Genomic DNA, 25862 nt, shown 5'->3' on the forward strand with positions numbered 1-25862 from the left:
TCATAAGTTGCAACTATCAGTAAATAAAATACATAACTGGACCAGAAAATGGCGAATAAAATTAAATAAGACTAAATCTGCACACATTAACTTTACAAATAAAAAAAAATAGAAAATTTCCCAGTGAGAATAAATGATACCCAAGTTCCTTATGCAACATCAGCAAAATACTTGGGCATCACCCTAGACGCGAAGCTGCGCTGGAAAGTCCATGTCAAAAAGAAAAGAGGGCAGCTTGATATTAGATATAAGAAATTAAAAAAATCCACAAGGAAAATAATTCCTGTAGCTGGCTGTATACCACGTATAACAAAAGAGGTTAGTCTTTGTATGTGGGTATATTTTATTTTATAAAAACCCTCAAAAGGGCAACATTACAAGCACGAACGTTTTCGGAACAACTGTTCCATCATCAGGTTAAAATGCCTAAAATAAGTATAAACCATTTAGTTACAACAAACGTGGTTTAAAATTTTGACTAAGGTTAAAAACAATAAAATGGTTATACTTACAGGTTAACATGCCTGAGCCACCAAAATATTTGGGTAAAAACCCTTTAAATTGAAAAATGTTACCGAAGAATGTACATGATGTTTATAATACTATATGATGTTTAATATTTTAATTAGATTTTACTTCAGGTAACATACACCCATGCTTAAGTATGTTACCTGAAGTAAAATCTAATTAAAATATTAAACATCATATAGTATTATAAACATCATGTACATTCTTCGGTAACATTTTTCAATTTAAACGGTTTTTACCCAAATATTTTGGTGGCTCAGGCATGTTAACCTGTAAGTATAACCATTTTATTGTTTTTAACCTTAGTCAAAATTTTAAACCACGTTTGTTGTAACTAAATGGTTTATACTTATTTTAGGCATTTTAACCTGATGATGGAACAGTTGTTCCGAAAACGTTCGTGCTTGTAATGTTGCCCTTTTGAGGGTTTTTATAAAATAAAATATACCCACATACAAAGACTAACCTCTTTTTTTATATAAGAAATTGTATTGGCTGATTGGAAAAAATTCAACATTATCCATTCATACTCATTACAAGCAAGTACTGAGGCCAGTATGGGTATATGAGTGCCAACTCTGAGGCTTTACCAAAGCTAGTAATCTACATATTATCTAGAGATTTCAAAACAAAGTACTGAGAAACATTGTTGATGCTGCTTGGTATATCCGTAACAGCAACCTCCACCAGGACCTCGGTATGGTGATCAAAATAATCAAGAGAACAAGAGCAAGTTACGAGCACAGGCTGCATAGTCATGTAAATGTCGAGGCAATCCAGCTTCTTGACAACACTGAACTAAAGAGAAGACACAAACAAGGACAATACCATTTGAGTTAGTGTAAATGTATAACAGATTAGTGTAAAAGCACAGTATAGTGCTGTGAGGTTATTGCATGTTAATTGTAGTGCATCAGTTGATAATAGATAAAATAAGAGTAATCCATAGGGTAAGCCCTTTGATTTAAATATTTGCTATTTATTAAGTTAGGTCAGAAAATAACTGATAATTGGTCATTTATGACCAGATAGCAGTATACAAACACCGCACAAGTGTTATACAAAAAAAATATATATTATTCTCTTACCTGAACTTGATAGTTATTAGCTAAAGCGTAAAGAGTAAACGAAATGGCTGACGATACGGTATCATGGCCCTAAAAGTTATTTATTAATATTTGATTATTGTCTTGCATATTTTAAATATTTATCACTTACCTCGAACATAAAAGTATCAACTTCTTCTCTTATATCCTTTCTTGAAAGAAACCGGTCATTGGAGTTGGCGCTGAGTAATAAATCTAAAAACGCTATTTTCTTTTTTATTCCGTTTTCATCTATCTTGTTCTTAATAACACACCGCGAATCCTCACATCTTTTAGCAATTACTTGATCAGTGTAATTATGAAGTGTCTTTAAGACAATTTTCTCTTTGTAGTAATTGATGGTCAAAGGATGTAGATGGTGGCTAATTGCTACAGCAATAGAGAACATTTTCTGGTGAATTAATGAACAAATATTTTTAACAGATTGCACATATGCCGAATTTTCGTAAGTTTGAGCATTTATTTTCACGCCCATCGCAGTTTCTGAAAGATTACATTGCAATATTAATAAAACTCTAAAATAAAAAATTTTATAGTTATTTATAATATATAATATTCTAGTTAGTAGTATCATAACTCCAATAATTATACTCCTGATACAGAAGGTGTAATGCCATTATCGAAAGTATTCTTCTTCTTGATGTGCCTATCCGTGACGATTGCTGGTGATCACTATGTTGGAAAAGCTGCACAGATCTTGTGTTGAACCAGGTTCTGAGGTTCTTTAACCAGGCCGTTCTTCTTCTTCATAGACCTCGCTTTACAAATATTTTTCCTTGCATCCTTGCATGATGGCTTGTAGGAGGGCATCTTCTTCTTCACGTGCAATATCAGAGTTATCCGACATTGGCGATCACCATTACGAGGGCTTCTTGATCTTCTACTATGGGGAATAATTATATCTGGGCTCATTTCAGATAATGTGTCCGAATTATTGTAACTTTCGAGATTTGATGGTGGTCAGTACTTTTTGATTCTTCTTCATTCTTGTGAGGACCTCCTCATTTGTGACTCGATCAGTTCATGTTCGTGCTAGGTTTTTAACCGCTAGTATTAAAACGCCAAACAAATTATTACTAAGGACCGAGAAGGGCATTTTATTAATTCAATGGTACAGCGGGATCTTAAGTATTCTCCGATATAGCCACATCTCAGATAAATGCTTCCAATACTTTTCCTTTTAAAACGGACGGAGAAGACATAGCATCGCATCATTCTTACTTTTATACCAAGAGAAAGGTTGTAGCTCTTGAAGAAGGCTTCCATCCGATTGAAGGTCGATCTAGCTTTTCCAATGCGTGCTCTTTTCTCATGGTTGTTGGTCCATTTTCATTTATTATGGTGCTGAGGTAGTTGTAGTGCGTTACTCTTTTTATTGGGGTTTGGTTGACGTAGAATATTTTTATTAGAATTATCATGAGCTTTGTCTTCTTTACGTTTAAATATAGTCCATATTGTTAACTGTAATACGTGATTTTGTTCATTAGGACTTGTAGGTCTTCTAGGTTGTCCGCAAATACTATGGTGTCATCTGCATATCTGATGGTGTTAAGCCGGTAGACGTTTAGTAGAATGCATTTTGCGGTCTGATTCCAGTAAGGGTTTCTAATTATTTTCAGATCTTGGTTACTAATTCTTTCTTCTTTTAGTATTTCCATAATTTTGGCAAGTTGTACTCGATCAAACGCTTTTAACGGTTTGTAAATTTTCTTATCTATTACTTTTAGGAACAATTTTAGGAGATGACTCATGAGGCTTATCGTACCATATTCTTGGCATTTTTTTGGCTCCTGGTTTTTTTTGGAAGTGCGATAAATTCAGACTTCAGCCGTTCTGTTGGTATTTCTCCAAAGTTGTATATATTTTTGAGTATTTTAGTGATTATTGCTATTAATTTGTTAGCTATTAGTTTGACTAGTTCTGCTTGTATATTATCGAGGCCTGCTGCATTGACATCCTTTAGCTGTGTTGTTGCTAAATAAGCTACCTGCTGTATTATTCTTGGTCCATCATTTAGCGCTTCTTCTAGCTTAAAGGTGTTATCTCTTTGGTCTTCATACAGTTTCTTCAGGTATTCTTTCCACGTTTTTCTTTTATTCTGTTTGTCCAAGATGATGTTTCCATCGCAATCAGTTAGATTTCCTATCTGTCTTCACCTTATTCCAACTATAGTTATTTAATGTTTCTATGTACAATTGTTACTATTGTACTTTAACTGTGGAGTCTCAATTACTTCGCATATTTCAACGTTACTTTTCTTTTGCTTCTCTGATTTTCCTTCTTATTGTTATATTTATCGTTTTATATCTGTCTGGGTCATTTTTGGCTTTTTTTCTTTCGTCCATTATATTAGGGATCTTATTTGGCATTTATGATTTTTTCTTGATTCATTTATCTGCCTTTAAATGTTTATCCTTTACATTTTGAACTATTTCTGTAATCTGTTTGTTCTTCATTCAATTCGTCTCTAATTGCAGTCCCCATTTTCGTATTAAGGTCTTTTAACATTCATAGATTGTTTGAATTGTGACTTCCTTGTCTGCTCTCTTTTGAGGTTGACTCCGAATACTCCTAGGAATGGAACGTGGTTCGTCTCTAAGTCTGCTCCAGGATAAATCTTGAGAGATGCAATGCTGTTTGTAATGATGAATTTTTAAAATTTTAATATTATATTTAAAATTAAATAAAGTAATTTTATTATTTATTTATTTTTTATATTTTAAACAAATTTAATAAATTATAATAATTGTATTTATATGAAATTATTGTAAGACCAGAATTATTATAAAAATTTAAACAGATGATTTTAATGTTATTGTTAACCGGATGACATTTATATATTTTATTAAATTTTGACAATCGTTCCGAATCGAATCTTTTATTGATAGATATTCTTTTAATTTTGTAGTTCATTTTACTGTAGAAAAAAAAGTAATACAACGCCAGTATAGACGCTTGACTTCAATAATGTTTTATTATCATTAAATGTTGTTTATTCCTATGTACAAAATATTCAGTGAAAAACACGTAGAAAATATTTTCAGAACCATATTAGTCCTTTTATAGTTTGTAATGTGCTCCTCTTTCATTTTGTATGTGCAAAAATTATTTTGTAAATTTAGTTGTAAGTTTATGTAATTAGTGAAAAGACCTACCACATATAATATCTAACGTCAATAACTTCACTAAGGGGTATACATCAAATGATGGCTTATTAACATTACATGATAACTTTTTGATAAAATCTTGTCCTAACTCTTCGAAAATACCAACAAAGTTTTCTAAAATAGAAAAATGAAATGCTGGTGTTAGCATTTTTCTGCGTGTTTTCCATTTTTGACCTAAACCGAACAAAAACATTCATTAGTGTCAAATTTATATATTATAGTATTTGATATAATGATAAACTTCCTACCGTATGAAAACGTTTTTAAAGTACATAAAAAATCAAATAAGCAATATTGATTATAGTTTTATAATTTCGAAACACTTATTTTTTATAAACGTTTCAAATTTCGCCGCCCGCTGCCATTCTGCCTCGTTCTAGTTTCTCTATGAACTTATCCACTCTGCTATACGCTCTGCTTAGGGGCTTCGTGAATTAAATGAGCGAAACACCCTAGGCACTTATCCCTTATTCTAATTGGGACGTTGAATTGTCTCTTTTCTTGAAGGATAAAATAAAACTCAATTGTAAGAGGCGAAGGAAAAGCCTCAGAGTCTGAGGTAAGAGCAGAGCCCCGCTAGTCGGCTCCCTAGAGTTTAGGGCTCTAGGAGAGACCGAGGTAGACTCTCCTTTGGTTTGGAAATTAATTAATATTTATACAAAATATTTTACAGGATTCCAAACCAAAAGACTAATGAAAAAATTGGAAAAGGAAGGAAGGCGGGGCGATGCGCGCCAAGAGTGCTCATTGGTCACTTTTGACCGAGCACTTGGCGACATCCCCCTCCTTTCGAGACTCTGAGGCTGTGGAAAATTTTATTGAAAAATTTAAAATATTACAAGTTTAAGAAATGCGAAAAAAATATATAGAATAATGAATACAGTAATTTAAAAGTGTTCAAAATAAATTCAAAAGGTTCGTAACTCACATACAACACTTATCTTGAACCTGGAGGGGGCCAGATGTTACTTCATCTCCCTCTGCGGCATGCTCCATCCACGGTCGGTGTACCATTCCTCCCAGCGGGTTCGTCTTCTTCTCTGCTATCCGGCTTCCATCCGCTTATCCTGGGGTCTCGTAGGCGAGTTTGCTTGGGGCTCCGTGGTGACGCGGACCACATATCTGGAGGGCAGGCAGGTACTGTGGCTACTCCAGGATTTTCTTAGCTTCCGGGGCTTCAAAATGTCGAAGAAGGCTGGCTCACTGAGACCTGGTACACTGAGGGCATCAGGATTGCTGCAAAACTCGATGGCGGAGTGTTAGAATATAGCTTTCTAACACTCCCGTGGCTCTCCCCACTGTTCACTTGACTTCAGCCCATGTTAAAGTCAATGGAGTGTTGCCTTCTGTGGATCAGTAACTAGGTCGTAGGTTCGGATTTTAATCCATTTGTTGGGCGTCATGTCATCGTAGCTAGAGTGGACCTATGAACTTATCCACTCTGCTATACGCTCTGCTTAGGGGCTTCGTGAATTAAATGAGCGAAACACTCTAGGCACTTATCCCTTATTCTAGTTGGGACGTTGAATTCTCTCTTTTCTTGAAGGATAAAATAAAACTCATTTTTAAGAGGCGAAGGCAAAGCCTCAGAGTCTAAGGTAGAAGCAGAGCCCCGCTAGTCGGCTCCCTAGAGTTTAGGGCTCTAGCAGAGACCGAGGTAGACTCTCCTTTAATTTGGATTCATTGTAGCGTTGGTTTTGTGTGTGAGTGATTATCTTCTGTGTTGGGTGTGTCCGATGTCCTGCTTTAGGCTTGTGCTTCTTCAGGACGTGTTTTCTTTATTGGTGGGTGTGGCACTGGGATTTTGAGGTGTCCACTGGTGTTGTCCTTTGGTTTGGAAATCAATTAATATTTATACATAATATTTTGCAAGATTCCAAACCAAAAGACTAATGAGGAAATTAGAAAAGGAAGGAAGGCGGGGCGATGCGCGCCAAGAGTGCTCATTGGTCACTCTTGACCGAGCACTTGGTGACATTGATGTATACATGACAAACGAATTTTTGATTTCTCGATTGTAAACATGGTCTTGTTCCATCAACTATCAATAAGGCAGGCAACTCTCTTCAGTTTTGAAATAATTCCTAAAGTATAATAAAGATTTAAATGGGAAATTCCGATTATATTCTAAGAGAAAATATAAAAAGATATTATGTTGAAGACCGGAGAATCACAAAGAAAAGAGAAAGTTCACATTTTAAAAAGTTAAATTGCCCCAAAATACATACATTATGTACAATTTTGTACTTCATTTTACTGCAGAAAAAAAAGTAATACAACGCCAGTATAGACGCTTGGCTTCAATAATGTCAAAATGCCCCAAAATACATACATTACTTCTCCATAATGTACACCAACGGGGGGAATAATTGTCCGTTGTGTAAAGGTTGTCCGTTGGATAGAGTTATCGCTTAATCAATTGAACACATCTAGCTAAGTTTACTTCAGGATTTTCCATCAATAGGACCTCATCAATATGTAGGTAGTTCAAAAAATTTTCACCTCCATGGCTTTCGCAAAAGGTTGACAATGGCAAATCGTCTTCCAGGTCTTATAGCTCCAGATTTTCCTCAATTTCTTATCCACTACTATGGTTTTTTAAAAACCCGCTCCTAATGAAACACGTTTTAATTGTTTTGGTTGAAACGTCTCTCCATGCTGCCACAATCCAAATTAAAGCGTTAGCAATCATCATGGACTTCAGTTCAGCAGTTGATAAAGAACATTCTATAGATGATAACATTTTTCTCATCAAAAATTTTCTATACGAGGATTTAAAGTTTTTAATTATTTCTTGGTCTAACGGTTAACAATTGGCTGTAGTATTAGGTGCCACAGATATTATCGATATGTTAGATAACTGAGTATCCGGATGGGATGTTGCGTTGTCTAGGAAGAAGAGAATTTTTCTTTTTGACGTTGCATTTTTCTGTTAAATTTGTACAGCCAATCTGGCATAATATCTTTCGTCATTTAGGCCTTTTTGTTGTAGTACCAGTTGATGTACCACTTGGAGTTTATTAACAAGAAAATTTTTAAAACAACGAGAATTTTTACTTTTATTAATCACCAAAGGTTGGCAGTTTTCTTTGCAATCTGAAACGTCGTCAAAGTTAACTTTTGCAGCTTTTCCAGAAATTCCTCTAAATTTAATGTTATGTCTTAAGCAGAACTTGTCAAGCCAACCATTGGAAGCTTTAAAATTCAAATTGAGTTATTTCGCTGCCTCTAAAGCTCTTTCTTTTATTATCGGTCTAGATAATGAAATGTTCTTACTCTTCACTTTACAAAATCAATCGTACACCATAGTATCGGTGGCAAAACCTTTAGTTTTAATCCTCTTTTTATGCTGAACATTTCCACTTTCAATACACCACTTTTTTAAATCGGCTTTTTTCTTTAAAATGTCACTAACTTGAGTTTTTCCTATTTGAAACTTTTTGGCCAAAACTCGAACACTGTAAAACTTTTACTAGTTGTATTTCTGAAGCCCCAATTTTAATCTTTTAATCGCTTTTCCTGACTGTCCGTTGTTGGAAGGTAAAATTACAACAATTTCTTAGAAAAACTGAAGGCAAATTTTGTCCGAAGTCGTTATGAAGAGAGTTCGTTGTTCGCAGGTGTCTTCCTATTTACCCACATATAAAATGTTATAAAATGTAAATGTGAGTGACCTAAAAAAACTGTCCGTTCAGCAGAGGTTTCCGTTGTCTAGAGGTGTCCGTTAACAAAAGTTTTACTGTAGTTAATTGAGTTCAAGTAACATCCAGCAAAGGAGAAAGGAACAAATTAATATAAGACCTACGTCAAATAATGAATGTTTACATCTGATTAGTTCCATTTTAGTGTTGCTACTCTCTCTCGTGACCTGCCCAGTTCCATTTTAGTGTTGGAACTGGGTAGGTCACGTGGCTCGAATGACAGACAATAGATGGACAAAGCGGATACTGGAATGGAGACCAAGAGATGATGCCTACCGAAGTAGAGGTCGCCCACCAACACGTTGGACTGACGATCTAAAACGTTGTCATAGGAATTGGATGCAAGAGGCACAAGATCGAAATAGATGGAAAATTATGAGGGAGATCTATGTCCAGCAGTAGATAAGCGAAGATTGAATGATGATGACATCTGATTAGGTAGAAAATTTGATAATAGTTCAAATTGAAATTGGCTTACCTCCACTAGTTAGTAGTCCTGTTCCCAACCAATTCTCTAAGTATTTATATTCTTTGGATTTATTAATAAGTTTGTTGGAACTTAAAATATATTCTAGAAAAGCTTCATCTGCAACTAACACCACGGTTGCTAAAGGTCCTCTGTAAATTTTTATTATGTTTCCATTTTCTTTAAAAACGCTTGAAATGATGTCCAAGTATTCTAAAAAAAATTTATAATAAAGCATGCGTTAACGTACAACATGAACAATTAATGAATGCACTGAAATTAAATAAGATAGAGTACGCATTAATAAACAGCTGTCAGATTAAATTTAAATTAGGCGTGGAGTGAGACAGGGATGCGTATTATCACCAATCCTTTAAATGATCTTATGATCTTTCATCTCTCATATTCTTTCTTTCCTCTATTCTTAAGTCTTTTTATCTTTTTTAGTCATTGTCATTGTTTCTCCTCCATATAATAATATTGGTATAATTAAGACTACCAAAGAGAATTGAAATACTATTATAAAATAATACCTCAATCAACAATGGGAGCTTATCGTCTATGCTTCGCCTAGCTCAGTCTCTCAAGTGTGAATTCGTCTTGTCTTAAACTATGAATTAAACCATGAAAATTTAGCTGGTAACAAATAAAACAATGTTTAACTAATCATATTTATTCATGCTAAACAAAGCAAAAAGAACCCTGCCTAAAGCTTTACAATAAATAAATTTGGAATTTTTTTTTTTTTATTAATTTATTTAATGTCGTCCGAACCACTGGAGTTATAGACGACAACAATGGAAAATACATATTGTAACAAAGAAAGGTTAATATTAATTACGTACTAACATTAAAGAACATTAAAGAAGATTGATATATGTAATATAAGTACAGTCTAGATATTAATTTAAATATCTTTTATGCCTACAACCGTTAAAAACTTTATAATATTGTGTAGATGATTATTGTCTCTAAGAAGGTCGCCTATGTCGCTGGGAAGGTTGAGTTTACTTCTGGTTTCCTGGAAAATTTGACATTCGGTTAAAATATGTTTAACTGTATTGTTGGTTTGACACTGGTTGCAGTATGGAGGATTGTCTCTTGTAATTCGGTAAAGATGTGTATGACGGGTGTGACCAATTCGAAGTCGAGAAAAGATGACTTATTTTTTCCTCGGTAACACAAAGGCTTGTTTTTGTAAAACATTGTCTTTAATTTGCCTTAGTTTTTCGGAACACTGCGACCATTTGTTTTGCCACGCACAACTAACTATGTTTTTTAAGCACAATTTAAGATCACTTGGCACTATTTTATTTAATTGCACTTGACCATCTCTTGTCGCTGCTTCGTGAGCTAGACGGTCCACAACCTCGTTACCATGTATTCCAATATGAGATGGAACCCAGATTAATACCACATGTTTGTTTTCCTTTGCAGCATTTTGAAGTTCTTTGTAAATGTCTTTATGAATAGGATTGCTGGAGTATATGTTTTTGATGTCACAAAGAGCATTCATTGAGTCAGTAATGATTGTATAATTTCTCTGGTCCGTTGTGCTAATGAACTTTAGAGCTTCAAGGATTGCGTATAGTTCTGCGTTCGAGATAGTCCAGTTGTTATGCAACTTAAATTTAGCATTATGAATATTACAGAAAATGGCTGCGCCGACTCCGTCCGTTGTTTTTGATGCATCTGTGTAGATCTGTCGGTAGTCGCTAAATCTATCCATAATATCTTTGTTGTTTATTAATATGGCTGGTGGGGATTCATGTTTATTAAATTTTAATAGATCAGTAATTACTGGTGGTTTATTTACAGTCCATGGAGGAGGAGGGTTTTCGGAAGGATGGTATATTGACGGGAATTGTATGCTATATTTATATAGTAATCGGTTAATTCGTTCATAGAAAGGTGGATTACATTGAGGATGAGATGAGAAGTAGTGGCTGAAACGATTGCTGTGAACGTTATGGTAGACTGGGTTATCTAGAGAGGATAGAACTTTACAAGCAAACGACAAACTTAAAAAATCTCTTCTAAATTCTAAAGGGGTTTGCCCTGATTCACTACATATACTTAGTATGGGGCTTGTTCGAAAGTCACCCAAAGCGACTCGCAGTCCCGTATTTTGGATTACATCTAGTTCTTTAAGAACAGATTTTTTGGCTGAGTTATATATCACTGAGCCGTAGTCAATTTTTGATCGAACTAATGATGAAAAGATTCGTAGAAGAGTTGCCGTATCGCTGCCCCAGTTGATATTCGACAGTGTCTTTAAAATATTAATGCTTTGCTGGCAAGTACCTTTTAGATTTTTAATGTGACTTTTCCAATTCAATGTTTTGTCAAATGTAAGACCGAGGAACTTTATTTCTTTTACAAAGACCAGATTTTTACCATTCAATGTTAAAATTGGATTATCCTCTTTTCGCTTTTTTGAGAAGAGCATGCATTTTGTTTTTTCGTTAGAGAAACTGAGTCCTGTTTTGTCAGACCATTTCTGGAGATTATTTAATGCGCTTTGTAGGATTCTTTGGGTGGATTCTAAATTTGTTCCTCTTAGTAGGATAACCAGATCGTCTGCGTATAGTCTTGCTTTTACTGGATGTTGACATTGTTCCAAGATATCGTTAATTGCAACAAGAAATAAAGTTACACTTAATACCGATCCCTGGGGGACTCCATTTTCCTGGATTCGACTTGATGATAGTGTTCCATTTGATCGTACTTTAAATGTTCTAAGTTGAAGAAAATTTTGAATAAATTTTAGGAATTGTCCATTAATACCCCAGGAGTGAAGCTTTTCTACTATACCATATCTCCATGTGCAATCGTAGGCTTTTGTTATATCGCAGAAAATAGCTAGACAGTGTTGTTTGTTAATGAGTGCTTCGTGAACTTCGGATTCAAGATCAACTAGGTTATCCGTCGTTGATCTATTTTGACGAAAGCCGTTTTGCTCCGGGATAAGCAATTTTTTATCTTCCAGAAACCATGTAAGACGACGGTTTATAATCTTTTCAAATAGCTTACAGGTTGACGAGGTTAGGGATATTGGTCTATAGGACTGGGGATCTGTTTTCGGTTTTTGGGGTTAAGGGATTGGGATAATATATGATTCTGACCAAGACTTTGGAAAGTAGTGCTGAATCCACATTTGGTTCAAAACATTAAGGAGGTATATTCTAGCATTTGTGCTTAGTTTTTGGAGAAAAATTATTGGTATATCATCTGGACCCGGAGAAGAGTTTTTTATGCCAAACAATGCATCGTCCATTTCTTCAAGTAAAATTGGCGAGTTCATGTAGTCCTCCGTGTTCTCCGTGATCATTATCTCCTTTTTTTCATTTCTAAATTTAAATTGAAGAAAATTTGGAGGGTAGTTGTTAGTGTTGGAATTTTGTTCGTAAAGGTCTGTAAAAATTTCTGTGATTTCTTGTGTTGAGGTAATGAATTGATCATTATGTTTTAAGAAACTAATTTGGGCGTTTTGCTGTTTTCCAGATAGTTGACGTATTTTCCTCCATAATGCAGACAGGGGAGTAGAGTTGTTGATGGATGCCACGAAAGATTTCCAGTTTTGTTTTTTAGTTTGCTTAATTTGATATCGAGATTCAGCTTTCAGTTTTTTATATTTTATTTGATTTTGTGTAGTAGGACATCGTCTGAATTTGTTAAAAGCTCGCTTGTATTTTTTGATGGCTTCGTCACATTTAGTATTCCACCACGGTACTGGCGTGTGAGTTTTTAGAGTTTTGGTTTTTCCGACTGCTTTGTGGCCTGCTTCTAATATTAACTCAGAGAATTTTAGATAAGTTGAAGATATATTTGAGGTACTAGGGTCAGGGAGATATGGGAGTTTTTGGTCTATTTGGTCTGAGAAAAGTGTCCAATTTGCCTGGTCTAATTTCCATTTTGAGAGAGGAGTAGTTAAGGCGGTTTTAAAAGGACGGGTTATAAGAATAGGAAAGTGATCACTCCCGTATAAGTAGGGATGGACTTCCCAATTTAAAGATGTTTGTAGGACCGGATCGCACATGCTTAGGTCGATAACTGAGGATTCTCCTGTTTGTATATTAAATCTTGTGGGTTCCCCTGTATTCAAGATGTTTATATTGTTACTGTCAAGTAATTGTTCTAGTACTTTTCCTTTTAATGATCGAAATTTGGATCCCCAGTAGGGACTATGACTATTAAAATCTCCTAAGAGTATACGGGGAGATGGGATCTGTTGAAGTAGTTCCTCGATTACGGCAGTTGAACAATTTTCACTCGGTGGAATATAAATGTTGCATATTGAGATCTTTATATCACTATTAATTGTGATTGCAACAGCTTCTAAGGGTGTATTTAAAGGTATTAGTTCTGCTTCGTACATTTGGTTGATATAGATTGCTACTCCACCACTTGCTTTATCTCTATTGGTCCTGTTTTTATAAAAGCATTTAAAACCCTTTAACCTTGCATGGTAAGAATCTTTGAAATGAGTTTCTTGAAGGCAAATAACTGATGGTGTTTGTTGAGCAATTAACTTTTGTAACATTTCGCAACGGGTGTTGTACCCGTTGAGATTCCATTGTATGATACATCTGAATGTTAAGTACTTAAGTTTTCTTGAGAGGATGAGAGTTCGCTGTCCATTGATGCAGATGTTCTGGAGAGTTGATGCTGTAATTTTCTTTTAATGTTTGTGATTTTTGTTTTCAGCTTTTTTGAGCTTTGAGTGTACATAGTGTCCAGATCCTTAAGGAAACCTGTACATTGTCTGTATAGGTTTTAAGAAGATCCAATATGTCTGAGTTGTGTGGGGCTGATTCAAAGAAATTTAAAGTTTGGTTATAGTTCAGTGTAAAATTGTTTTTATCGTCTTCAAACATTTGTTGTAATGGTTGCATTTCATCGTGAATGGATTTTTCCGGTTTAATTTTCTTGGGTTTGGGTTTTTGAAATGTAGGTTGTTTGTGGAGGTCTTCAAGCGGTGGTGTAGACTCTGACATTTGTCGTTTAATGGAAATCGTTGAAGTTTCTTGGGCTACCGTTTCAGATGTTTTCATTGGTTCCGTATTCTGTTTATTTCGTTCTTTGGTACTTACATTGACATTTTGATTAACTGAAGATGCGCTTATGTTTTGACAAGATTCATCATTAGACGCTAAAGTGTTGGCGGCTTCTGTGCATTGGGCGAAATTCTCTAATGAAGTTTGCTCGTTATGTTGTAGAAGTGGGCATACTACAGCTAAGTGACCTGCTTGTTTACAAGAAAAACATTCAAGGTTGTCGCTTGCTAAGAAAATTCTGTATGATGTATTGTCGAAATTTATTATGAAAGAAGCTGGCAATATTGCATTGTTTTCTAAAGGAGTAATATACGTTTGTCGGCGAAAGCTGAGAATATGACTAAATTCTGGGCGAGACGCGTTTATTTTAAGAAAGTTAATAGGCGATAATAGATTTAGACCTAGCTTTATTAGCTCTGCTTCTAAAATAGAATGTGGTATGCTGGGGCATAAATTGGATAAAACAATTCTTTGACTTGGAGTGATTAATTTGCGGGCAGTGAGAATTTGATTGTTGACTTTAATTGAACCATAATTTTTTAAGAAGTTATCTAATAGTTCTTTGAGGATAAGTAAATGCATATTCTATTTTGAGAAATCCGTGAGGCGAAAATAATATCTTTAGGATTTACAGTACTGCCCAAGGCTATTAGATAATCTTCAATTTTTACGTCGTCAATGGAAGTAAATAAGATGGCTTGCTGTTTATCGGGAAATTTGGATGATGTTTGATTTTTTGTTGTAATTGATGCGTATGATTGGGAATTGTATTGAGTTGAAGTACTAGATATGGGAAGGTTCAGAGGAGGGTTAGGGACATGGTCCCCTGGATTTTTGTTATCCATTATTTAAACGCCACATTAATAATTTAAATTGTGGCTGAGTACGGTCCTGTTCACCTGAAGAACTTGTTTTGATATTTCAACAAAATTTCGAAAAATGATGGGTGTTTTTCGATTGACAATAAATGCTTAAATATATGTAAACAAACTTTGTTTACTTACTGGTTTTTACAGATTCAACCGTTGATTTTAGATGGATTTGATTATAACACTGTTTTTGTTTAATGAAAACTAATTAACTAAATACTTAATGTGTTTTACTTTTTTAAACTCGATAGCTTTGGAACTCGTATTAAATACGTCTATTCACTTTGCTGTCTCGATGCGAACTCAAATTTGGAATTGATAATAGTATTTACTACACAAGAAGATAAATCTGTAGGCTTAAATAAAAAATTTGAGAAATCCAAAGAAAGTTGAAACAAATGAATAAAATCCATACCTAATAATATTTTACGTGAAATAGAAGGAAATATTAACACTTTTAAGTGATTGAATTTTACTCAATAAAGTAACAGGTAGCCAAACATATCCTAAACTACTTTGAATATTTCCAACAGCAGTAGTGACTTGAACTGAAACAACATAATTAACTGATAAATTAGCTTTTTAAGTCAAAATAAAGAAGGAGAACCCATGATACTAACATTGCTGCCACTATCAAGAAGTGCAGAGATTGTCTCATTACCTACAGAAATAGAAATATATGGTCTATTATCATTAGTATGAACATCTAGTAATGGACCAGAATTTAAACGTACCTTAGAATTTAAAGGACTACTAGAAGAAACAGAAGTAGTAGAAGAAGGTAAAGTTTCAGATTGTACTGAAAAAAAAGTGCATAAATTATCATAAGATATAAACGGAGAAGCAATTTTAGGTATGAGTTGCTTAGAAACACTCACTGACTTTGGTTGTTTGAACGTTTACGAAAAGTTTTTCCCGTGATGTTCTTGCATTTGCTTGATGTTTCTTGGAGAGACGTTTGACAAAACCTTTTGAGAGGTAGCTTTGAGAAACCCTTTTTGGAACATTTTCTACATTCATATATGGTGATATTCTTAAAGCCACAACCACAACAAAACTTTCTTTTGGGTTTATTGCACACTTGAAAAGTATGGCCTTTCATGTTGTAGTTCCAACATGTAGTAGACGAAGAACGAGACTCGACAGAAAATTTGCTGCTAGACGAAATAGTAAGAGCAGATTCAAACCTCAATCTCTACAATATTTTGTAAGGTCTGCAACTGATTCCACATCCTGAAAAGCAAAAGCCTTGACATAGTCAGGAAGAAGTCCATTAATGATTTCATCCACTTTTTCACATTCAGGAATTGAATTTTGAAGACCAGAGCATCAAAGACCAGTTGCATATATGCAGAGACCGGTTGTCTAAAAGACTGTTTTGTGGAACGTATTTGTTTCCACAAATTTCTTTCATAATTATATGATAAATAAGTTTCCTTTAAGGAAGCAACTAATTCAGACCATGAATTGAAAGATCTTTTTGTGGAATTATTATGCCACCAAGTAAAAACGAATAGAACGTGGAATTAAACAGGGTGATACTATCTCCTATAAATTGTTTACACCTGTTCTTGAATATATGTTCAAGCAAATGGAACCAGAGGATAACATGGGAATTAATATAAATGGGGAAGATCTGAACCACCTAAGATTTTCCGATGACATCGTTTTAATATCTGAGTTGATAAAGCTACAAAAATACTGCACACGCTCTATAAAGTGTTAAAAGCAATTGGTCTTAAAATTAACACCTCAAAGACAAAATTTATGAACAACCTTGTAGTCAGCGGTAAAATTCTGATTGAGAGCCATAGCATCGACCAAGTAATAGCTAACAAATATCTAGGGCATAAGATTCTCTTAGGCCGAGATAATCAGACAACTGAAATACAAAGAAGGATAGGTCTCATATGCTGCCTTTGATAGATTGATTAACATTTTCAAGTCTATTATTCCAGTTTGTTTAAAAAAAAAAAGTTTTTAACCAGTGCATTTTACCGATTCTTACATATGGTGCAGAAACACTGACTCTGACAAAAAGAACAATAGATAAAATAAGAGTTACACAACGCGCTATGGAAAGATCAATATTAGGTATTACCATCAGAGATAAAGTACCAAACCTAGAAATAAGAAGAAGAACAGGAGTCACAAATGCAGTTGAAAAAATAGCCATGGATAAATGGGCTTGGGCCTGACATGTTGCCAGATTAACGGATGATAGATGGACCAGAAAGATTCTGGAATGGCGACAAAGGCAAGAGGCATATCGAGGCAGAGGACGACCACCAACTAGATGCAAGAAGCTCAAGATAGAAATAGGTGGAAAATTTTACGGGAGGCCTACGTTCAGCAGTGGACAAATATAGGCTAATTGATGATGAAGTAAAAGCAGCACTGTCAAATAAATCTCCTGCAGAGATGAATAAATCTTCATCAGTGCAGTTCCTAGAAAACTAAAGTTTCAATCTGTTCCAGAAATGGAATTAGAAGTTATTTACCAGAAAATTTTTTAAGACCCCATTTATAAACAGGAACAAACTTTAACTATTTCTCGTGATCTCTCTAGTGCATATGCTAAGATAATAAGTTAAGATATAAGAAGAGTCTTCTTAAAACTTAATATGTAATATTGTTTAACTCACCTTCAGTAGATTTTCCTAAGAATAAATTCAAATTACCAATATAGGCATTCGGTTTGGGCCCTGGCACATTGCCCAAGTACCTAGATTGATTTTTAACATATCGTTTATGTAAAATTGGTAGTATAGTCAAGACTATAACAATAATTAAGAAAAATATACTAATACTGATCAACATTTCTATGAACACTCACGTTCCGTAACCGTTTCAGCACTAAATATGTTTTTGTTTTCCAATCTTTGTAATAAATAATGAAAATAAAGCTTTTAAAAACATTTTAAATAAAATGTTTGTTTAAATTATGCTATACCGGAAGAAATTTTGTATTTTGGATATTAGTTGACTTTTTATGTAGTAGTTGATTTTGATATTTTACTTCAAGATTTTTATAATGTATAGAAATTAAAACACTGAAAATTACTTTGAGCTACCAGAAGATGTCCTCTTTTCAAAAGTTCAGGGATCAGATCCCTTTTCTCTCCCTTGAACTTACACCTGTCATCTCTCATTCCACTTTCACATTTTACTACCAACCAATCATGTTAAAGTATTGTAGTCATCATAAAATCCCACTTACTTCGAAATCGCCAACATCTAAACTATCCGAAATTTCCAATTTCCATTCTACAAATCAAATCTAAAGAAACAACAAAGGACCTTTGTCTTTTTTTAAGTATTTATCAACAAAATATTTTATAATCCTTACTTGCTAATATTTTATTCTGATATTTAACCACTTACAATTAGAAATATCATAGGATGTACTAATTATTTAAATAAAATGAATATTATAATAAAAATATTTTAAACTTGATTTCTATATTATGTTTAACTAAATGGAACACACGCATTAATATTATTCCCCCTATACTTTCTATCTTCTCCTCGGTTTTACTCTACCTTTCTTTCCATCAACTTCTAACAGCTCTAACCTTATTCCCACGTAGCTTTCATTTCTACATTTGACATGACCAAACCATTGCAGTATTTATTCTTGGATCTTATTTGAGACTATAGTTACCCCATTTAAACTACTCAGCCTGTATCCTGTGGACATTTTCAGAAACAGAGTTCCTCTTTCTGTTATTTAGGAGTTAAGGTATTTAAACTCTCTACTTGTCCTAGTTTTTCTCCAAGCAATTGTATGTCCCCAACTATTCCTCTTTCTTCAAACCACACATAATCCATTTTCGATCTGCTAACATTAAGTCCTCCCTCTTTAATAGTCCTTCTCTACCTGTCAAACTGTATTTACTGTCCACCACTAACATGCTCGTCTGCAAAGAGCATCAACCAAAGAGTCCTTACCTTTCAATACTAGAACGTCTCAGCAAGACTACTGAGATCATAAAAAGCATCAAGCAGAGAAAGCTGGAGTATTTCGGACATGTAATGAGAGGTCCCAAATATAGGTTGCTACAAAATATCATGCAAGGAAAAATAACAGGCGAACGCAGTCCAGGACGAAGAAGAATCTAATGGTTGAATAACTTGCGAGATTGGTATGGTGTTGATACAAGCATGCTATATAGGGTAGCAGTGAATAAAATTAAGATGGCTATGATGATAACCAACGTTCTGAAAGGACATGGTACATGAAGAAAGAAAGAAGTACATATCGCCCCACACAATTCTCCACTTCTACTTGGCCTTTATTTAGCGTTTAATCTCATCTCCTATTATAATATTTGTATCATGTCTTTTAGTCAGCCTTAAGAAATTGCCAATGGTATCTTCATCCTTGTCTGCAGTGGGTGCATATACTTGGATTATATTTATTTTACGTTTTAGACTTATTCTTATTTGTTTGACAGTGATTTACCTTGATGATGACCTGAGAGACCCCGTCGTCTAAATCTGATTGTCCTCCCCTGCCGGATACTGGATTTCAAGCTCCATGATCATTAAGTAAATTATCTACTAGGGGGTCCATGATAATTTTTATTAAGGATATCCATGCGGATCTTTAACGTGGTAATCATCCCGTGGCTTTCCTGTTAAATAAAGATATATATATATATATATATATATATATATATATATATATATATATATATATATATGTGTGTGTATGATATATATGTATATATATATATATATATATATATATATATACCTAATTATAATATAAAATAAGGCTAACATATTAATAAACGACGTTCGAGTCAAAATATCTTCATCGTAGTCATAGTCTTCGTAGGTGCGTTCTAATATATATATATATACATATATATATATATATATATATTTATATATATATATATATATATATTTATATATATATATATATATATATATATATATATATATATATATATATATATATATATATATATATATCCTCTGTTACTGTTTATTTATTTTAGCTGAACATGGATGCATTGAGATGTTTGAAAATACCGCTTCATTCAGTCGCAGATACCAAGCATCACAAAACTGTATGTGTGATACGGAACATATGTTTGAATGCCCTACCTCAAATGATATTCCCGATGATAATTCCATAGATATGTTCGACGGTTATCATTTTAACAAGATGTTACAACAATCGGCTAAGGTAGGTAAAAATTGTTATAATCTAGAATTTAATCAAGTTCTTTCTTAGCGCATTCTTCATATATTTAATAAATTATGGTTTACTAATCTCTTTACTAACTCAATATTTATACGATCAATTTTAAAATACGAAGACGTACAATCTCTTTTTATTTGCCATCAAGTAACCATAACAATACGTGTTTCCATTAATATTATTAAATAATCAAGGTTGGCTGATGTAAAGGTGTTGACTTCCGTTGGCTGACGTAAGGGTGTTGATTTCCATATATGACAGCAGATTATCTGTAGGTTTCTAATTCATTACTTGTTTAGGGAGTCTTGTTTCTGTTCCTTTGAATGAGTCCGTATCGTCTTAACCGTTTTTTCCCAAAGTCATTAGTAATGGCTCTTCTTCATTTACCATGTCCTTTCAGAAAGTTGGTTACAATCATAGCTATCTCGTAAGTTCTTCAACTATCAAGTCTTCCTTCGTCCTGGACTGCGTTTGCCTGCTATTTTCTCTTGCATAATATTTTGTAGCAATCTATATTTGGGACCTCTCATTAATCAAATAAACATCAAGTAATGTTTGCAGATCTTCTTGAGCAGATGCTAAGAGTACTGAGTCATATGCATATCGCAAATTGTTGGATGGTTGTCTGGTGTGTTGTGAACTTCACAGTTCACAATTATTCCTTCTTGTTTTTCGGAAAGTACATTTCTGAAAATTCTTTCGGATTAAATGTTGAAAACCAGGGGCGTCAAGAGGTATCCCTGCCATACTCCTCTTTTAATATTAAGAGCCAGTGATTCCAAACTGTCTACTAAAACTGATGTTGTTTTATTTCAATATAAATTTGCAATTATGCGAACGTCTCTGACAATACTCCACCTCACATCAAACTGAGGAACTACTAAGAGATTTTGGCTGGACTGTTGTGCCCCACTCCTGGGACCCACTACAGTCCGTACCTAGCACCAAGTGATTATCACTTATTCCCAAAATTAGAGAGATTTTTCCCAAAGTCAAGGAAGAGGTTACTTGATTCCTTAATGGATTGGCGGTAAAATTCTATAAAATGGGGATAGAAAAGTTAGAGCATCGTCTGGAAAATTGTTGGATAGAAACGGAGATTAGAATAATTGCGTAAGTTTTAAGGTTTAACACTAAGCACAAAAATGAAACTGTTTATTTTTAAATTCATGGGAACCTTATTTTACGAATGGCCCTCGTACATAGACGGAGATTATTATACGCAATATAAAATAGTTTAGTTTTAAGGAAGTTGTCGATTGACCATCAATAAATTCACATATATTTGTCCATCGTTTTGATTTTTTAATAAAACCCGAAAATCCATGAGATTAACTAAGTACATGCTTTTATATCATCATCATTAACTAGCCTCTAACGTCCACTGCTTAACATAGGCCTCTCGCATGTTTTTCCACTTAGTCCGATTTTGCGCCATCTCAATCCAATTTGTAGTCACTCTTTTTATGTCATCTGTCCATCTCGTTGGGGGTCGACCTCTATTTCTGTCAGCTTGTATTCGGGGTCTCCATTCCAAAATTATTTTTGTCCACCGGTCATCAACTGATCTTGCTACATGACTTGCCCAGTTCCACTTTAGTGTTGTTATCTTTTCAATAACGTCTGCTACTCCTGATCTTTTGCTTATAGTAGCATTGGGTATTCTATCACGTAGAGAAATCCCTTACATTATTCTTTCCATTGCCCTTTTCCGCAACTTGTAGTTTACTCATGTTGTTCTTGTGAGTGTTGGGGTTTCTATTTCTTTTCAGATACATTGGAATCTTAGACCTGAAAATATCCTTCATCTTTCCAAATGCAGCCCAAGCGAGGTTTATTCTTCTTTTCAGCTCGATTGTTTGGTTGTCTCGACTTATTCTGATCTCATGGCCCAAGTATTTATAGTAGTCAACTGGCTCAATATCTTTGTCTTCTACTGAGATGTTTTTGTTGTGGACTAAATTTGTCATAAATTGTGTTTTTGAAAAATTTGTTTTAAGACCAACTCTTTTTGTGGCAGTATGGAGTTCTTGGAGCATTATCTGTGCCTGATCAAAGCTGTTTGCAATAACAACGATATCATCTGCAAATTTAAGGTTATTTAAAAATTTTCCATCAACATTGATGCCCTTTTCATTCCAATCTATTGTTTTACACGCGTATTCTAACAAAGTTATAAATAATTTAGGAGACATGTTGTCTCATTGCCGAACGCCTCTTTCAATACGAAAGGTCCTAGTATCTTCATTAAGTCTTGCACAGGCTGTATCATTCTAATAGATGTATCTGATGAGGGATATGTATCGATAATCTATTCTACATTGTGTTAGAGCTTGGAGCATTTCACTTTAATTGACCGTATCAAATGCTTTTTCAAAGTCGACAAAGACAAGTATCAGGGGTCTATTATATTCAATGGTATTTCAATCAACGACTTAATGGTTTGCAAATGATCATTTGTTCCGTATCCAGCTCTAAATCCTGCTTGCTCGCAAGGTTGATAAAAGTCTAGTTTTGATGTCAACCTATTAGTTATGCTAATATATATTATTTAATAAATTTATGTAGAGCACTAGTTTGAGGTTTGAACCAACAAATATTATCTTCATTTGTTTCTTAATCTGAACTACTCCAAACATCGCAAAATGATTTCAAAAATTTACTAAAGTTACATCAAAAGGAAAAACATGAAGGGGATATATACCTTAAGGTGGACCATCACCCATAGATGAAACATAGCAAGCAATGAACAAATTTAAAAACGCAAATGCCAGGCTTCGACAACATACAGGCCGAGAGGGGAGACTTTACATAGATAATTACACAAAACTAATAACATTTATATAGAATGAAGAGAAAAATACCAACAAATTTGCAAGAAAGTGTAATAATCCATATCCAAAGGGAGCCAATACACTAACACCTTTAGTAGAAAATTTTATAAAGGAATAGTAAGCTGGATTCGGGAAAAATATATCGAACATAAATCAGATTTTTACCCTAAGTCAGCTACTTGAAAGACAATGGAAATTAAATAGACCTATCCATAATCTCCTCTTAGACTGCCGAAAAGCATACGATAGCATTAAAAGGGATCAGATGTGGAATACAATGGTAGAAGTCTCGATTCCAAAAAACTTATCCAGCTTGTTAAAATATGTGTAAATGGCTGTAGATCCAGAATACGGATAGATAATCAACTCACAGAATGGTTTGTAATAAACAGTGGCCTAAAACAAGGAGACGCATTATCAGCTGTCTTTTTTCATAGAATTCTGGAACATTAGAACAGAACCATTGAGAACAACAATAATGATGGAGGCAAAAAACGGTTTTATGGCCTATAAAGAGAAAACTAAATACATGTGCATTAACAGAAAAAGGAGACGAGATAGAATATGGCAAAATGTACCAATAGATCCATATAAAAAGGGTGGACCATTTTAAATATCTCGGAGAGAGAAAAAAAAAAGAGAATTTAGGCTGCAAACAGATGTAGGTACAGCCTACATAACACTATTAAATCCAAGAGCCTATCCTGAACCTCAAACATCAGAATATATAAAATAGTGATAAGACTGGTGCCGGAGACGTGGACACTAACAAAAGCAATGGAAAGAAAACTTGAGATGTTTTGAGAGAAAAATCCTCAGAAGGATCTTCGGACCCTATCACTACCCGAATATTAACCAATACCGAATGAGAACAAATACTGAGGTCAAACAAATATACAACGCTAGCCATGTCGTCCAAGGTTTTCATTATATTGCTAAGTTAATCTGGGATAAGGCTCCGACAGGGAGAAGGCTCTTAGACACCCACGAATGTGGTGTAGAGATAACATATGGTCAGATTTAAGAACAAAGTGGCTACCCACCGATACACTATCATTGACGACCGTGTGAGATAAAAACAAGTCAGCCAATACCCATCCCGAGATGTAGTGCTACAAGATGAAGAAGAAGGTCCTTATTTTTGTAGACAGGTTGACAAACAATTAATAAAATTACTCATAGTAACTCCTTAAAATATGCAGATTAATTTAGAAAAATTTCTCGTGAACCCATACTATTAAACTTATTCCTTCATTCCAGTTGAAACAGCTTTTTGCGCAAAAGAACCTGTATGCAAAAAAAGATCTACAGATTAAGGTAATAAGAAAGTAGAGTGCTTATTGAATGCATTTTTAAACACTTAGTGTATTTGCATCAGACAGCCTATTTAGTAGACAGCCTAGTTCCCTAATTAAATCATCAAAAGATTATTGTGCTTTTCAAACATTCAATTGCGGTATTTTATTTTAGAGAAATAGATTTAGTTGACTAATAAGAATATCGGTGTAATATGCTTACTGTAGAATAGAAATTAACAAGTTGGCAATTCTTGCTAGTTGGCAAATAACAAATAATGAACTTGATAACTTTTTCTTTAGTTATGAGATATGAGCCGACCAGTTCAGTCGATTATCTGTGGTTATTCCTAATAGTTTAACAGTTTCTTCGTTATCTGGATCATTATGTAAATTACTTGCAGATATAACCAAGTTTAGCGTTTTATCGAAGTTAAATTTCAGATTGTTTGCAGAAATCCATGTGCTAGATTTAGTAGAAACTTCCTCGTAAGACATTTTTGTGAGGAAATTATGTACAAAACAATTCTGTGTACTTTTAAATCAACCCAAAACAAATTTTAGGCTTTGTTCTATAAGTATTTCGTAATCTTCTTTAGCGTTTTACTTTAATATTCCTCTCTTACCTTTTGTGATCACTTTTGTCTAAAGCTGCCAGAAATATTGATCTATCATCATCATGTTTTGAAATTAAAATATTTCAAACAATCATTAATGTATGTTTAAAGTGACTTATTGTACACAAAAATATGCTATTGTTATTGATTAATTAAAGATGTGGTGGATGTTTTGTTCATATTATTAGTTTGTTGATTTAATCTTACAAAACCTGCATTTAACTTAATGTATGACAGGCGTAAGATCAAAACTCATCCCGATTAAGATTCGTCAACATAATAAATAGTTGTTTGCGATTAAAGATTTGTGTTTATGGTAATTCGATCTGAAAGAATCAACAAAGGAAAGTTACCTACCAACATAATAATATGGTCGATGTAGCTAATATACAGGTGGATAAGTGGGTAGTTGACATGTGTTAATTTTAATCTGAATCTTTAATTGAGCGTCGTCGTTTTGTTTGGGAACCGGAAGAATCACTTTGGGTGATTAATTAATGTGACCAAATGGAGACATTTTTATCTTATTTTCTTTTCCTTATATAGAAAGTATCATATCATCAAGGAGAAAATAGTGAAGTTATCTTCCACACTGGTATCACGTTTTAATGAACTCAGATGGAGCGATGAGGTGTTACTCAATAAACGGTTACTTGTTAACTGTAATCGTTATGGTAACATATGGGTTAAATTTTTATTTGATTACAGTTAGAAGATACAACCATCTGCGATTTTTAGTATTTAAAAAAATTACAAGTTTTTTGTTACTAGTACGAATTCAGTTGGGGAAGAAAACCGTAAGTTTAACATCCATTGAAACATCTAGTCTTCGATCAGAAGGGAGCATAGAGGAACAATAGCTAAAAATTATTATATGAGTCTATAAACAAGTTAAATATCTTCTGAGAATTAATCAATTGTCCCATTTCCTATCGATTTTCGTTTTCGTGTAGGATCAATGCAGGAAATTCATTTTCTTACCTTATACCCTACTACTTATCCATAGA

The 25862-nt window shown here is 34.0% G+C and overlaps 2 protein-coding genes across 4 annotated transcripts in view; one reads left to right on the forward strand and one right to left on the reverse strand.

Moving 5' to 3' along the window:
- LOC140443377 (cytochrome P450 4c3-like) overlaps nt 1–17744 on the reverse strand; it is a 30773-nt gene extending 13029 nt beyond the window's left edge. Inside the window, exons 1-5 of one of the 2 annotated variants that reach the window (XM_072534607.1) lie at nt 17540–17744; nt 8981–9181; nt 4790–4975; nt 1747–2117; nt 1617–1685 (exon numbers count right to left, since the gene is read on the reverse strand). In XM_072534607.1, the coding sequence (XP_072390708.1) occupies nt 1617–1685; nt 1747–2117; nt 4790–4975; nt 8981–9181; nt 17540–17714 (1002 nt within the window). In that variant the 5' untranslated portion in view covers nt 17715–17744. The remainder of the gene's footprint in view (nt 1–1616; nt 1686–1746; nt 2118–4789; nt 4976–8980; nt 9182–17539) is intronic. The other variant, XM_072534608.1, reaches the window with a different exon arrangement.
- Nucleotides 1–25862, forward strand: part of 7B2 (Secretogranin_V domain-containing protein 7B2) — a 90849-nt gene that overhangs the window by 49647 nt on the left and 15340 nt on the right. Inside the window, exons 6-7 of one of the 2 annotated variants that reach the window (XM_072534609.1) lie at nt 19904–20094; nt 24204–24260. In XM_072534609.1, coding sequence (XP_072390710.1) covers nt 19904–20094; nt 24204–24260 — 248 coding nt within the window. The remainder of the gene's footprint in view (nt 1–19903; nt 20095–24203; nt 24261–25862) is intronic. The other variant, XM_072534611.1, reaches the window with a different exon arrangement.

The sequence above is a fragment of the Diabrotica undecimpunctata genome, chromosome 6 (genome assembly GCF_040954645.1).
Source record: "Diabrotica undecimpunctata isolate CICGRU chromosome 6, icDiaUnde3, whole genome shotgun sequence".
NCBI lineage: Eukaryota > Metazoa > Arthropoda > Insecta > Coleoptera > Chrysomelidae > Diabrotica > Diabrotica undecimpunctata.